The sequence below is a fragment of the Pempheris klunzingeri genome, chromosome 12, assembly GCF_042242105.1.
Source record: "Pempheris klunzingeri isolate RE-2024b chromosome 12, fPemKlu1.hap1, whole genome shotgun sequence".
Taxonomy (NCBI): domain Eukaryota; kingdom Metazoa; phylum Chordata; class Actinopteri; order Acropomatiformes; family Pempheridae; genus Pempheris; species Pempheris klunzingeri.
Window position 1 is genome coordinate 8,769,857 of NC_092023.1, and position 15,682 is coordinate 8,785,538.

The 15,682-nt window shown below is 41.2% G+C and overlaps 1 protein-coding gene across 1 annotated transcript in view; it reads right to left on the reverse strand.

Annotated features, from left to right (window-relative positions):
- Positions 1-231: 231 nt before the first annotated feature.
- fmn2a (formin 2a) overlaps positions 232-15,682 on the reverse strand; it is a 36,703-nt gene continuing 21,252 nt past the window's right edge. The window contains exons 8-17 of the mRNA XM_070840759.1: positions 12,037-12,128; positions 11,824-11,953; positions 11,563-11,709; positions 10,824-10,883; positions 10,044-10,164; positions 7,892-7,984; positions 3,682-3,733; positions 2,574-2,723; positions 1,456-1,537; positions 232-1,236 (exon numbers count right to left, since the gene is read on the reverse strand). Of these exons, the coding sequence (XP_070696860.1) occupies positions 1,210-1,236; positions 1,456-1,537; positions 2,574-2,723; positions 3,682-3,733; positions 7,892-7,984; positions 10,044-10,164; positions 10,824-10,883; positions 11,563-11,709; positions 11,824-11,953; positions 12,037-12,128 (954 nt within the window). The 3' untranslated portion in view covers positions 232-1,209. The remainder of the gene's footprint in view (positions 1,237-1,455; positions 1,538-2,573; positions 2,724-3,681; positions 3,734-7,891; positions 7,985-10,043; positions 10,165-10,823; positions 10,884-11,562; positions 11,710-11,823; positions 11,954-12,036; positions 12,129-15,682) is intronic.

Below are 15,682 nucleotides of genomic sequence, written 5' to 3' on the forward strand. Positions count from 1 at the left end.
AATCACCAGTGGCATCCACCTGCTTGGACACAAGCCTGGCTGTATACTGTACATTTGCCACAAATATACTAGCCAGAAAAGAGAAACATACTGCAGCATGTGTAATGGAGGTGCAATGCAATATATACAGTATCTATAGTTTATGTATGTGTGTAAGTATGTATGTGAAAAGTATATTAAATCTATTTCATATAAAATGACATTGGTGTTTAGAGTGCATGTAGTTCTGTAACATTTCATATCACGGTTGGAGAAATGATAAACAGAAAACGATCAGCAGCAGCAGAATTTCTATTAAAAATTTATGTAATTTCTTTTATTCAATAAATATATTTTTTCATGGTCAAGGTTATTCAATCAAAACATATTATTGGTATTGCACATGAACGTCACATCACATGATCCTATTGCTCCATTAGCATATGGGAGTTCACAAACTCACAAGGCAAAACTAACTGCATAGGATTTCGCTGAAAACATAAAGCAAGTTGACAATACTGCTGAATAAAACAATAGCAGGCCTAAATCAAATCACACCGCTTAGGTATGTATGGCCTTTTTGGATGAAAAAACATTAATCCACAACGAAGACGGTGCTGCATGTAAAACATATGCATTATTACCATTAGGTTCTGAAACATACTCGATGAAATTGTTGAGAAAACTAAATATATCAAGTTTTAGCCGACATAAAAACAGATTCTTCTTTTACGGTTAACATTTAATTACAAATGTGCATCAGAAATACTCTCATTTGATCACTTCACTGTGCAATAAGGCACTTCCTGTCTGGCCGGTGATCCATACCTACTGTATAGAAATATCATAAAATTCTGTGCTTTTCACCATTAAGGAACATATAAAGAGGAAGTGCTCATGCCTTCCTGGTAAACTGCTTGGAAATTGCACTCAAAAAAGAAAATAGGCTACATATGGCTTATAAAATACAGAGAGAGCTTAGATATAGTGTTGAACCAACGACATTTTATAATTTCAGCTAAAAGATCTTTTGGTAGCAGTATATCATTTACTTATGAGAGTGCTGTCAAAAAGGTGGCTGAGAATGGAATCAATCAATGGGATAAAATCAACTGAAAACAAATACTGTAAGCAAATAAATGTTGTAAAAATGACTGATGAGTCATTGACAGATTGTACAAACAGTGCTTGTGCAATTGGCTTGGTGATGATAATTTTCCATTCTCTGCTTCAGATCTTCTGACTCAGCTTTGCTTTCTGTGGAATAAAAAAAAAGGTTATTTACAGCTGGCAGCACTGGCAGTCAAGAGTGTTTCTTCAACACCCTGACAAGTACTTGTAACGGAACAAAGAGTCTGCTAGGTGAGGAAACAATTTGGACCAAGTGAAGAGAAAGAAGAGGACCACTGCAATTCAATTGGATAAAAGCAGAGAGGAGATCATAGTGTAACTGTGGCAAGAAGTGTTAAGACGTACTATTCCAGTTGCATGTTTGGGTTTCACATTGTAGGCAGCCTTCTCTCTGGCCTGTTTGAAGGATTCTTCAGCCATTTTGACCCTGAAAAAAGGAACAGTAATAACCATCAGTCATCCTATAGCAAATAATTGGTTGGACAGACACTCATTCACACTGCTGTAAGTCACTATTTCACCATAAGAAAAAGAAAGACAGTGCAAAAACTCCAGTTTGTACTGTCCAGACTATGGTCAGTGGTATTTGGACACAATGATTTTGGTTTGTCGAAGCGCCAGTCCTCCCACTTAGAATGACTCACTCTAGTTTACTACTGCACGAAGAGAGCCAGCAGTGTCACTACTCATTTATGCTTTAAAATGACAAATGGTCAGCATGTTGGCATTAAGTGAGAACAACCATTTATTCCAACAGCATCGTGTCTCTACTTATTACATGGGTACCGTGACTGCCAATGCTGAATGCTTGCATGTTCATACAGCACAGGTGAGGATTAATATCTATGGTTCCACTGGAGCCTAAAAGGAAACGCAGCAAAGAGAGAACTGGGATGATTGCCTATGGCAAAGGCCAAAGAGTTAATGCTTTCAAATTTGTTTTTATTCTTTCCTACTGAACAAGCAAAGCTTGTGACATTTTGCTTCTCTTACAAATACATATCACAAGTCAATCTTCATTTGGCATAATGGACCAATTTGCTTTTTGTTGACATATGCAACAGTATCTTTATATTCATCAAACCACTGGAAGCTAACTGGATGCTGCATGTGTTCTTTTCATTACTGGGGTGAGGACAAAGATTCGGGTCATTTAACCCCTTTTCCCTTCATGAATTTGAATGAATCTGATAGGATCTTCAGTGAACACGAGATGTACTGCAAGTTATTAATGGTTCAGGAACTTACGCTTGGGGAAAAGTCTAAATGTAGGAACATTGGTGTATCTGTAATGACATTTAAAAGGTCAGAGAGTGGTGTAGCGTTCCCAAAAGCCACAGAAAAAATCAGCAGGATTTGATTTTAGGACAATAGGTTCAAGTGTCTTGTCAGAAGAGGGTATTCGTATCAACTATAATGTCACATTCTGAAACAGGAAACTTGTCTTCCGATCATATTCTCACCGTTCCTGTAACATCAGCTTATTCCTTTTCTTCCAGTGGTCTTTGAAATCAGTGGAAAATTCGTGCCAAATGGAGAAGAAAGTGTTGGGAGAGACCTCCTTCTCTCCCGCTTTGGGTTTAACTGAGAAGGACACGCTCAACTCCAAGAAGCTGAGGGGAGAAAACAAAAACATTACTTTAAGACCAAACTATTGCAACATGCGATTACAGAAACCTACACTGATTGTTGTGAAACCTGGCCATGCAAAGAAAAGAAAGAAAGAAAGAAAACATGCAAAATATGAAAGTTAACCTTGGAATAATATATCTTTTTTTTTCAGATTTAATAGTAGAGTGACATGAAAAACACAAACCAATTTTGGAGAAAACAGAGAATACAAGAATTTCTGCAACAAAAGCAGCATAATCACTCTTACTCTTACTTAATGGATTATCTTCCATGTCTAAATAAAACTCTCTGTATGAGCCTCTATGCAAGTTTGAGTACGCGCGCATACCGTTCAGTACATGTAAGCATGAGTAAGGAAAGAGGGAAAGGAAAAAAGGATGTCCGACAAGGAGATTAAGACAGATCTACCTGTAGCAGAAAGGAAAGCGTGAATATGGCAGGGGGATGGCACGTGTTAACGTGTTAAATGTGGTGGCCATTTGCACTGGATCAATACAGTGGACAGGTTGGGGTCTCTTTGTTTGGAGAATGCTATAGGAACACATTCCTAGCCAGCAGTAACAGAAGCCTGGAGCCAAGGCTGTCTACTCTCGCTCCGCTTAGATAAACAACACAGACACCGCACAGGGGGCCTCCCGTCTACTGAAGGCCTGGCATGATGGTCTGCACCTTCCATGTAACCGAAGGAACCAGGAGTCCTAAATATTGACAAAGCAGCAAGATTGTATTTCTTCACTGCAGTGAGAATGTATCACTTCAAACTGTATTGGATCGCATTATCCTGTGCAGCTTCAACTTTCAAATTCACAACTGCGATCACCGTTTTGACACCACGGAAAAGACTGAATGTAAACTCGTGAAATGGAAGAGAAGGGACTGTGTTTATTTTTCAGGTGCAGAAGCTGTAGGAAAGGGTTTAAAGATAAAGAGAGCTCTTACATCTTCTGAGTGTCTGCCAACTGCTTCTCCTGCGTTTCCAGTTCGGTTTTGGCTGTAAAGAAAAGCAGGTTTTGATAAAACGAAACTGCAGTGCGCAAGTAAATGATTGGATTAGGATTAGGACAGATACAGCATTTCCTGTAACATCAGAAAATACATCTTTCACCTCCAATGCAACTTGTATATGGGAGGATTCCACGCGTCACCATTACTTAAATCAGTCTTTCCCAAGGTCAGTACCGTGCCACCAGGTTATTAAGTGCTGGATTGTCTGCTGTTGCACAACTGACAAATGAGTACAGCAGATTGCAGGACAAGTGCTTCTTTGTGCAGGGTGACTTCGAATGGAGACAGATGACTGTGTGTGAGGTGTGAGAGCAAAAGAGAGACAGCGAGAGGGTAAGAGAACAGGGAGTTGGACACCATGGTACACATTAGGAGAGATTTCCAGCAGGCCACAACATTTATCTTGGTGGGACATCACGATCATTTTGACTGTGTTATAAATTATGATATAAGAGCACAGCAGTGAGATGTGACAGCCTCAGTCAGGAAAATGCTGCAAGTTACTACTTATCAAATTTCAGATTCTTGGTCTGATTTTTTTTTTGCCCATTTTCAAACATAACACATTGGTAGTGGAGTCAGTCCAGCTGTATTGCTTTTGCTGGTCTTTATCTCTCCCAGACAGCTTCTCAGTCCCTTCAAGGTCAATCATCTGCCAGCTGCCGCTGCCCTAAACTGTCAAATGATCCGAAATGACCTGCGGCCTCCTCATGGCTGCCCAAGACAGACGTGACAGTAGATGGGACAGAGAATCTTTCCTGGCGCAATTCTGTGCTCTGCTCTTATCCTGGGAATATCTGGTTGCTACGTGAAATTGAAGCCAGAGCCACATCTAAAGATCTCAGACAAACCCGTTGAGACGAGCACTATACTTTATCATTCCACAGTGCTAAATCACTTCGTAGGCTACAATCACGTCCGTCTCCACTGACGGCTCATCAATAAATAAGGAACAAATTGATACATAATATGAATGGGGCTTGCTAAAGCATCTCACTGTCAGGACATTGAGATGATTCTTACAATTTACTGTAATACTGAGCTGGAAGATTCCTCTATGACAGATGTAAAATCTCTCTCTATAAAACTAGCTATCAAGTAGATAAACTCTGACACACTTGGATAAACTTTTCGCTGACACTGAATGATTCAATATGAATTCACTGTGATTGTGTTCTCATCTGCTTATATTATTGTGATGTTATGATGACAGCGGTATTGTGTGGCAGGATGTATGTAAACACAAAAAAACTGTAGTTGTTAATGTTAATTTTAACCATGTCGGCCTACGTGATGTGACATCCGAAGAAGCAGAGTTGTAGCTGGTAGGAAAGGGAGGGTTTGACATCCGTCTTACTAATCTTTATGTCCATCAGAAACAGATTATCACATGGCCAGTGCTCTCTTGCTAGTCACAGCGACTCCATCAAAGGGCTGCATGCATGAGAATTTGTGAAGCGAGCGGGGAAAATCGAGCTAGACCAAACAGCCGAGCTCCAACAAGTCCGCTCCCACTGTTATTCTGTGGTTAGTTTCATGGTCAGAAAATAAACAAAAGCGGTTTAAACTGTGGAGCCAGAAACAGTTTAACCCCAGGCTTTTTAGAAATTACAGAAATAACAAAAATAAGACATTTGGCTGTTGTTCTTTTTTTCACCGCCACAGTGGAGGAACCCTAAGAATCCCGTCTGGAGCCTTCTGAGTCACATGTCCATGTTACGGTGCTTACATTCTGCTCTCAGAGGGAAAAACCTCGTCATTTGCATCAAAGAGAGAGCTCCCATATTTCTCTCAAACACAGAGAGAAAGGAGATGAGAAGAAAGGAGAGGGGGAGAGGTGGAAATGGGAGAGATGCTTTCATCTGCAGACTTCCTTTAAAATGGACAGTGAGCATTACCGCGGAAGAACATATGCTATATATTATACTCTCATCTGAATACAAAAGCAGTTGGAAGAGAGGCCTGTGTGCCGAGTCCTTCAGAAAGATTGGTCACAGTCAACTGGATGTAGCCAGGGTCAAAGCCAATGCTACATAAAGATCGACATTTGGCTTGTTATGTTAAAACAAGCATAACAAACTAAATCTTACACCTTTGAAGTGGACCACAATATCCCAATGTTGTTGTATTGTAGATGTCAGATAATGGAGAAAAAAGCATGATGGTATGACATCTGGTGGACATGATGGATAAACACGACTGCATTTTCAGTGGATTTTGCTGCAATATGCCTACAGCAAAAATGTAGTAGCAGCTGTTAGCATCCTTTAGTCTTAAGCTTGATCTCATGATGTCTCCGGGAGAGGTTATCCATGCTAGCAGCATGGCACCAGGGATGGCAATGTTGGTCTGTCAGTCCACTTTGGTGCATGACTGAAATGTCTCGGCAACTACTTGATGGACTGCCATCAGAATTAGTACAAATATCCATGGTATCCAGAGGATTTAGGGATTTCACGATTTTTCATGTGGCGTCAAAGTCTTCATTTACCCAGTAAAATCACTCAACATCTATTTCACACGAACCCTTTCACCTAGTGCTACCATGAGGGTGACATCTCTGTTTTTTAGTGAAATTATTTGACAACTATTGCCATGACGTGAAAACATTCGTGTTCCCCTTTTGACGAACTTTGGTGATCTCTGACTTTTTGTTTAGTGCCATTATTGGGTCAAATTTGTAATTTGTCCAATACTTCGGTTTATGATCAAATACTAAAACTAATAACATTTCCATCAGCCTCAGCTGTTCTTTGTGTTTAGTGCTAAATAGTAAACATTAGCACGTTAACATGTTTAACTACGATGGTGAACATATGATACCTGCTAAATATCTGCATCTTAGCGTTATCACTGTAAGCCTACTAGCACGCTGACATTAGCATTCCGGTCAAAGCGTTGCTGTGCATAGGCTACAGCCTCGCAGAGCTGCTAGCATGACTGTAGACACTTAGTCTACTTAGCCCTTGGAATAAAAGGGCAATGAAAGAGGATGTGATCATTTACAATCAATTCATCATCATCGTTTTAGCAGCCCTCTTAGTAAACACCTCACTGTGGAGGTTTATTTGATTTCCTAATAGAAGCGAAGGAGTCATAGACAGCGAGGAGAGGTCAAGGAGGCAATGGGGTGTTTCTAATCCCTCTCCGTCATTCCTCTGACAGAAACAAGACAGAGCTTTGTTATTGGAGCAGGACAGCAGACTGAGAGTGGAAAAATAAAGAAGAAAAATCCTTAACAACAGGAAAAAAAAAGGGATAAACATATGACAAAAACGTGTCATGACGTCAAAAGTACTAAGTGAAAGGGATCAGGTGCTACAAGTCAGTTTTAGTCCAGTCTCTCAGGCATCTAGCTTTCTTCTCCGCAGTCAATTTAAAAGGCTGCATGACAGGTTCACCTTCGGCCATCCTGACTCTTCCTTTGAGGCAGAGCAAAATATACTCTGTTTTAAACGGGAGAGATCAAGATAAAAGACCCAGCTACCAAGTGCAGTCACAATCCGTCAAAGCAGATAGGCACACTTGAAACAATAGCTGTGAGTTATTTAATACACCCTGGAATAAACAGACATCCCTATGGAAACGACACTGAGTGAACCCTTGTGTGTGTATCATCCAGAAAACAGCATGAACCAGTTTTGGAAATATGTCCGCAGACATAGAAGGCCTAAATCATACTGAGTGATGAGCTGCTTCACATACTCTCACACCACAGATGCATTTTCAGCTTGGATATGCCAAGGCAATACCAGCCCAGGCTACTTTGAATTAGTGGGGGATAAAATGTTTGCCTCTTCAAGTTTTAACTCCTTGTCTGATGGTAACACAGAAGGTACATTTTAAAAAATGGACTACACATCACATGTTTCATCATATTTTAAGGCTAAGTTTTTAGGCTTTTCGTGAGATCTGTTCAGTCTCAGAAATGATTTAGTCCGACTGAACACACAAAAAAGGTTAGAAAATGACTTCTTAGCAAACTTTACTTAGACAGGAGGGAAAAAATGTGTATTTTTGAGGAAATGTTTCAGCAGCAGGATTTGTTGAAAGAAAAAAAGAAATACAGAATATCAGATGAATCCTTTCATGAGACTGGTGAAAGTCAATTATTTGTTTCAACTGATTTGGAAAACATGGTCACCTTGGCTGAGAAATTCATCCATCTTGTCCTTAAAGGGTTGCAGATTCTCCTCAGAGGACGACTTGCAAACTTTCTCAGTCTCAGTGGAGCATGCTGAAACAACAAGAGATGATCATGATGAGAGGGGAAAAGGTCTTTCAGACCAATAACATCTTATCCAGTATTTGTGTTGTAGTTACAAACTTTACAGTGCACTTGACTCTGGTTTAGCTTGCTTTGATAAATCGCTGCTGAATTTCTGCTGAATAAGTGTTGACAAAGACATAATGACCCATAATGACTAATAAAGCACCCCCAGGAACCAGGAAGGCCTGCGGTCAGACCCCGGGAGATACTAATAGTCACGCTCTATCTGCAACCATAACGGATACACAAACACAGCTCAAGGCTTTAGAGGTGGAGAGGCCATGAGACGCTTAAGGGAATGGGGAGGTCGGGACTGGGCAAGTGGTAATTCATAGACCATATGGTGCCTTAACCGAAAAGGTACACAGCGAGCTCTCTCCACTGTGTTGCTTGCTGATGTCCTTCGGGCCAGCCAAGGCCATTTCTGAGCCGCCTACCTATCGGAACCCCCCTCTGGGAACTGTCATCGAAGCCCAGGTCTGTTAGAGCACTCAGCTGGCTCCGCTCGGTAATGAAGAGGTCTGCAGGTATAGCATGTGATGATGTATTTATGTATGGTCAGCATGTGCCACTGCCACTGGGGTCAAAGCAGACGCAAGTCCATTTCCCCTGTGAACAACTCCATCTTTATGAATTGCAAATAATGAACAGCCTAAAGAATCATTATAGCAGAGGAAAACCAACATTTGGCAACACGGATCAGACACCTGATAGGTTTAGCAGCAAAGATGCATAAAACATGATAGAGAACAGACCGGGTTTAGGGAATTGCAGATCGAGCTGCAAGCGCTCAAACTCACACATGCACACTTAGAAACTCACACATGTTTGCACAAAAATACACAGTCGTTTTTTTACCACCTGTAGGCACTTCAGTCCTTGGAAAGTGTTCTGAGCGCTGAGTGACTTGAGACAGAGCAATGAAAGGAGTATTTCCCAACTGCCTCATTCATTAGGACCCTTTTCACTCAACCAATCAGTTTGGCATGTCAAGCATAATCCAATTTCCACACTTTTTTCCTGAGGTCTTGATATGCAGCAACAATACATTCATTCTTGCACAGATATTTTTTTAGAAGCCTCTTTTACAATCACTAATATGTGTTTTACATATTTTCCATGTGTTTAATACCAAAAGAAGACGATGCATGAAGTCATGTGAGTTTTATAGTGTTTTGACTTCGTTGAAGGATTACATAATTGCAATCATAGTTCAATGGAAGTTATGACTCCCAGCTACTTGGCTTGTGAAACCACTCTCTAAAGTTGATGGTTAGTGGTGAATTTTTTTTACCCTAGTGATAATGATATGTTTATAACACTAAAGCAGGTTTGTAGAACGTGAGCAGTCATGGAAAGTTACGTAACTGATTATCCATGTGCATCTGTTTAAGAAGAATGAATGAATGAAAAAAAACAAATGAATCAAATCGTATTTAGGACCCTGTGTACAAGTGATCCTGTGGAACATGAACAGAGATATGCAGAAGTATTCTAAACCCTTAAACACTTTCATAGAGTGAGGTAATTCAGAGCTTAAGGAAAGTCTCCTCCAGTTCAGTGACTAGCTGATGAACCTTTGACAGTGTACACAGGTAGTGGAGGTTCCCTGGCCTTGCACCCTCTATATTTTGATCTCTATTTCATGAGGACAGTAAAAGGCACACCGGGTCCAACAGGAGTCTATATCTGACAAGTCACATCTGCTCCTGGTTAGTTCGTCTGTACCACAAACAGATGCTATCTCTCCGTTGACCCGCCCCCACAATCCACACATGACCATAGCTGGTCAGGTCTGGAAAATTATTTTCCATTGTGCTAGGAGATATGTGCATTTTATCATTTATCATCAATTTATCATATATACATTTCAGTGTGGTGGTATTTGAAACATATGACACCTGTCATAATTTGCTGGATATGGCATGGCCAAGTTTGCTACCTGGTAAGCTATGCAGAGTTTACTCTTTTAGTAAAGTTTAGTTTTACTGAGGGAAAATTGTGGAAAGTAGTCTGACGACCATACCATTGAGGTCTTTCCTCAGTTTGCGCAGATCTCTTTGAAAGTCCTCAAACTTCATCTGGGAGGCCTGGAATAGGTCCTGGGGCTCCGGCAGAGGGTAGACACAAGTCTCTCTGCCAGCATCCTGGTAAAACACAACACACATTTGTGCACAAAAACACACACACCAATGTCAAAGTCAATCTTCCTCAAACAGGAGAGGGCCTCACTAGTATATACTCTGCACACCAGGCAAGATTGAAATAAATGTCTTGAGAGACCCTACATGAACTTATCAGGAGTCCAAACATCACAGAGAAGATATGACTGAAACTGCAGCAGATAATGACCATTAAACTTGATGCAGAAAGTACTCTGCAGTTCTCCCCATCAGTATCACTACAAGGCCATTATGAGTGCTACAGCCATGTCATGCAGGTTGATTTTGGCAAGCAGCACTCTACTGAGTTCATCTCATCTGGAGAACCTAATTATTTACACTAGCGCTCCTTTGGATGCTGTGCCAGTTAACAGACTGCAGGTTTGAATGAACCCAGACCAAAGCAGAGCAAGAGCGGGAGATGAAGAGTGAAAGACAGAAAGAGAATTATACAAGAGAGCCAGAGAAGGAGGAGAGATTTGTTTCTGCTGTAAATGAGGAAAGAGAAAATAAATAATTTGATAAAGGATAAGCCATGGTATCCTCTGGCAAGAGAGGAGATGAAAAGAGAGCTCTGGAAGGATTTCCAAGCAAATCAGACTAAAACAGAAAAGTGATTCAAATAAACAGGAACCAAAACATACCTCATCAAAGTGCCTTAGATAGTAAGCAACAATGTAGGACAAAAGACTCTGGGAGTTATCCTGAAAGAAAGAAAAAAAAAGATACAATAAATAAACCAAATTCCCTTTATTTATTAATTTAATCATTTTGGAGCAGGACTTTTTAATTTGTGCCCAGCAAACAAGAATAGAGACAGCGGTCGTACAAGTTGGGCATAAATCATGACTTTGGAAGAGCAATACAACAAAACACAACTGTGCTGGGCTGGCTGTCATAACTCAGACTTGGTGGAAAGTTTGAAGTTCTTTATGGATACCTTACTCAGTCCACCAGCACAAAACACAAACCACTGTGTCCTTATATGGCAGTGCCAAGGGCACACTGAGCCCGTTGTGATATTGAATAAGAACAGTAAACAGAATGGCCTCTCCTCTAAATCTGCACAGCTATGGTCCTCATGTTTGGCAGCAATAAAGGTTCCTTTCAACTCCTGGACTCTCAGGTCTGGATTCGAACATAGATGGGATAGTTGTAAAACTGAGTCCAGATCAACATTTAAAGACACTACTTTCCCACGCCATGTGTTTTCTGCTGCAAGCTGAATTGCTGAATAAAACTGTGGGTGCACATTTACTTATTTGACATGAATTTCTGCACACACTTCCAGCCTTTTGTTTGCTTATGAATAACATCTAACTGAGTGTGTGCTTTCCTAGAGTGACTGTTGTTTGCTCTTACTCCTGTAATGCACAGACTCACACTGCTCTTAACGTCCTTCAGTTTTGGCAGAATGTCCAAGGTGAAGCCGTCGGCCTGCCCTCTAGACCGATTACCTCCATTCATGAAGTTTCCAAAAGCCAGCACCAGGCCAAGCACCTGCAATACACACTCGCCACTCTGGAGAGTCTGGCTCGCAAACGCACACACACGCGCACACACACACACACACACACAGAACATGAGATGAAGAAATGAGAGTTACACTGAGAAGATAAAATTAGAAGAAGGCCAGTGGCTCACCTTGCATACTCTCTGGAGGATTTCTATTTTGCGGAGGACTGATGTGATACATTCATGGAAAGTTGACTGAAACAGGATGCAGAACACTCGTTCAGAGAAGTTGGGGATTTGGGATAGCTGGAATAGAAACCTGATGAAGACACACAATCAGTCTGTTTAATGACACTGCTCTCATGTAATACATTTGGCTCACACGGTAGGTGAGGCTCTTACTGTTCAGGCTTGTCCAGTGGCTTGGCATCCTCCTTGTCTTGGGATGATTTAATGTGCTTTTTTATGCTATCCATCTCATCAGCTTGAGCTCTCTGTCAAATAAAAATGCAGATTAATTTAAAATGGAAATGGATCGTCTATAGGCTGGTGAAACCCAAACGTACTTAAGGAGTACAAGACACCATGACAATGTCTCACGGTTGATTAAGGATTTTACTTGAATGAATACCTTAAGTGTAAGACTAGCTGACCAGAATACAGTATGCGCATAGTTTGATCAGGGAAACATAAGGAACTGTTAAAACAAAGCCTTTGATGCCAAGCACATTAGTATTAACTGGAATTACACTACTCTAGGCTGCCCATAAGAAAACATATACTGGTGTTGAAAAGACACATTGGCATGCATATTTCTTTGATACTTGTGGATTGGAGGTAAAAGGTATGCGTCCACTATGTGGTAGTGTCATGTTCAGCAAAACACAATGTCAAGAAAATGTAGAAGGAAATGAGAATCCGTTCCACCCCAGTGACACACCACTACATCCGTAAAATGTCATAATTTGGAAAAAATGGATGGCACAATGAAGTGTCTTGAGGAGGACATAATTTTCCGATGCACTGCCAGAACATCACTTGCGGCCGTACTGCTCTATGTGCTGAAGTGTATATACACAAAAACAGAGGAAGCTTCCCAGCGGGATGTTGGATATTTGAACATCTACAATTCCAAGACAACTGGCAAACTCCATCTGCTGATGAAGATAATGCAATGTGATCAAAAGCTCAAGACCAGCTACTAAATGGAACTAGGGGTGGTTTGTTTATTTAGCTTAGTTCTCCATTTCTTTCTGTAGACAAATTTTAGCTCAAGCGTAAAAGGAATTCTCAGATTGTGCTGTTCTGTGCTTAAACTCAACCGTATGCCGATCTATACAGTACAAGTTCCATAAATGCTGGAGTTGCCTTCAGCCAGACTACATTCCTGACTATTATCCTGCTGCCAGGCTCTGGACCACAGTTTTATACAAGGTGGTATAAAAAAAAGCAGGCCAGAAATGCCCCTTCATTTCACAAGAAGCAAAGACAATAGATGTTAATGTGGCTGACGCAGATGGGCAAAACAATAAAACCATCCCAAGGAACAGAATGTAAACTCTCTCTCAGTCCCTCCAGAGCCCATAGACCCCAAAAAAGTCTCAGCAGTCTGATCTCTCCCTCTGTTTCTCTCCATCTTTCTCTCTGGGGTTTGGCCTCGGCATGGATCCTTGGAAAACATCAAACACCAGCATCAAACGCACTGAGGGCCCGATTAGTATTCTACACACCGCTGCCTTCTGTCGACGAGGGCAAGCTCTCCTTCGCCTTCTCTTGAGATGTTTTCAAGTGTAAATATATTTAATACAAAGCAGATCCTTTCAAAGGGCAGCAGTGGAGCCCAGCAGTGTTTGGTGTAATTGGGGACAAGTAGGCATTAGCGTGTGATCTTTGAATTGCTAGGGCATGTTGCAGTGGTTGTTAGCATGAGAAATAAAGTCCCATGTGGAATATCAAATGCAAAGGAAAGTAGGATGATATTTGTGATGCCAGAACTCAAGCAGTAGCCAAGTGGTATTCATTAGCCAGGTCTCCCATACAGGGCTACACAGAGCCAGCCAGGGCTTAATCACCATTTATGTCACTCAGTTTTAAATGAAACAACATTTATGAGATTATTTGTACATTGAGCTGCCAAAGAATAGTGTCAAAATGACAAATTGCATCATGTACTAAATATTTGATGTGAAGCATATTTTGACATCACGAGGCCTTGGCGTTAGAAAAAAACAAAAAAGTAGCATGAGGTGATTATTTATAGTGTAAAAGTTCGTAGGCGGGACCATGGCTCTAGCTGACCTCCATAACATTTAGCTACTGTCAGCTGAAAGGAGTCTGAACTTCAGACAACCAGTCTGGGCCCAGATTACGGCTTGTGATATTAGAGGGGAGGGAGCGGTGTCCCACTATCACTGTGACCCCTTTAATGGCACTGGCTTATTGTTCAAAGAACAGGAGTGGCTATAATCCGCAGCTCATAGACTGAGCGACTCTGCGCCTGCCTGTGTGCGTTTCTGTCTCTGTGTGCATACAGTGCATGTGCACGTTTGTGTGGGTCAACATGTTTGTTTGTGAGCATGTTTGTGTGTGTGAGAGAAGAAGAGAGTGAGGGAGAGCAGCGTGTGATCTTGCTCCTAGCACAGTGAGTAAGGGTGTAACCATTAGAAGCCCCTCGCATTCCTCAAGACAGGCTGACTGTGCTGCCAACTGTGGTTTAGGGGGCTGGAGACCCACAGACAGGATGGAGTCTCGCAATACAAAAGAGAAACAATTTGGCTCCTCGACTCAATAACATAGCCTTAGGCCATAAGGGGGAGACGGAGAGAGGGGGAGAGAGGGAGAGGGCTTGAAGTCTCGGGGCGATTGGAGAGGTTAGAAGACTTTTGATCCTCAGTTATGACACATTGGTTCATAACTACAGCTTGTCTCAAGCCTCAGTCTCATTCCCATGATCAACATTATTAATATGCCTCTGGCAGCCAAAGGTCCAGGCCTCTCCTGTGTAGTTGTGCCAAAAAGCAATTCACAGGAATTTCACAGCATCTTAAAACTGTATTACAGCTGAAATGTGGAAAACATGCCCGTTTTCATGTTCCATTATTTACTGACCTGACTTCGAACGGGTCCTGAACTATTTCAACTGGGCGGGGGAGCTTTCCTATCTGTGAAGGTTGATGAATATGTATTTACGGTATACAAGGAGCCCTTCATAGCCAAAATGGAGACATATTGGAAAGTAGTGATGACAGCTCCGTAATTCTTTTTATGCTAATATTATATGATACAATGTGGTCATTTAACTTGGCGAAGCTCAATGTTGCGTCTCTCTCTCTCTCTCTTTTTCTTTGAAACCACACCAGTGCTTCAAGAGGAGCTGTGTGACACAAATGCTAGAGTTTCTCAACTATCATTTCCTTTGCACAGGGGCATTACAGAAGTGGAGTCAATCAGATCCAGTGTGAAGAAAACATGTTTACCATGTAAAAGCGTTGGTCCCCTTCCAGGCCAGCAGACAGACCTACACAAATCTGACTCCGCCGCCAAACAGCACACATACCAGTACGGTTTGTGGCTCGCCTGTTTGTTTTGGTATCTAATGCACACTTCCTTTAGTTCACCCTTTCAAGTGGAACATGGAATAAGGACTCCACATAGGGATATACGTTCACAGCGAAGTGACGTCTCTAACTGTCACTGCAGAAACCATGTTTGTATATGTAATAGACACACAAATATGATTAAAAAGTGGATTTCTTTAACCACCTACAACGTTTACAAAAGTTCAGCTTTTGATAATCTTCGAAAGGTATATTTTGATGAATAGCAATGGGTGTTTTGTGGTTTACACTCAGGGAAGTGCCAAATAAAACAAGACTAACAGCTGATGAATGACTTTTTGCCATTTTGTTGATATCACAGCTTGTTGAGTCTTCTTAGGTTTCATTCTATAATAAAATGATTGCCTGTTATTCATATATGGCATGAAATGAGTAACCATAAATCATTCTATTTGTCACAAGCAAGCAGTTCCAAAATAATACTTTTCCTG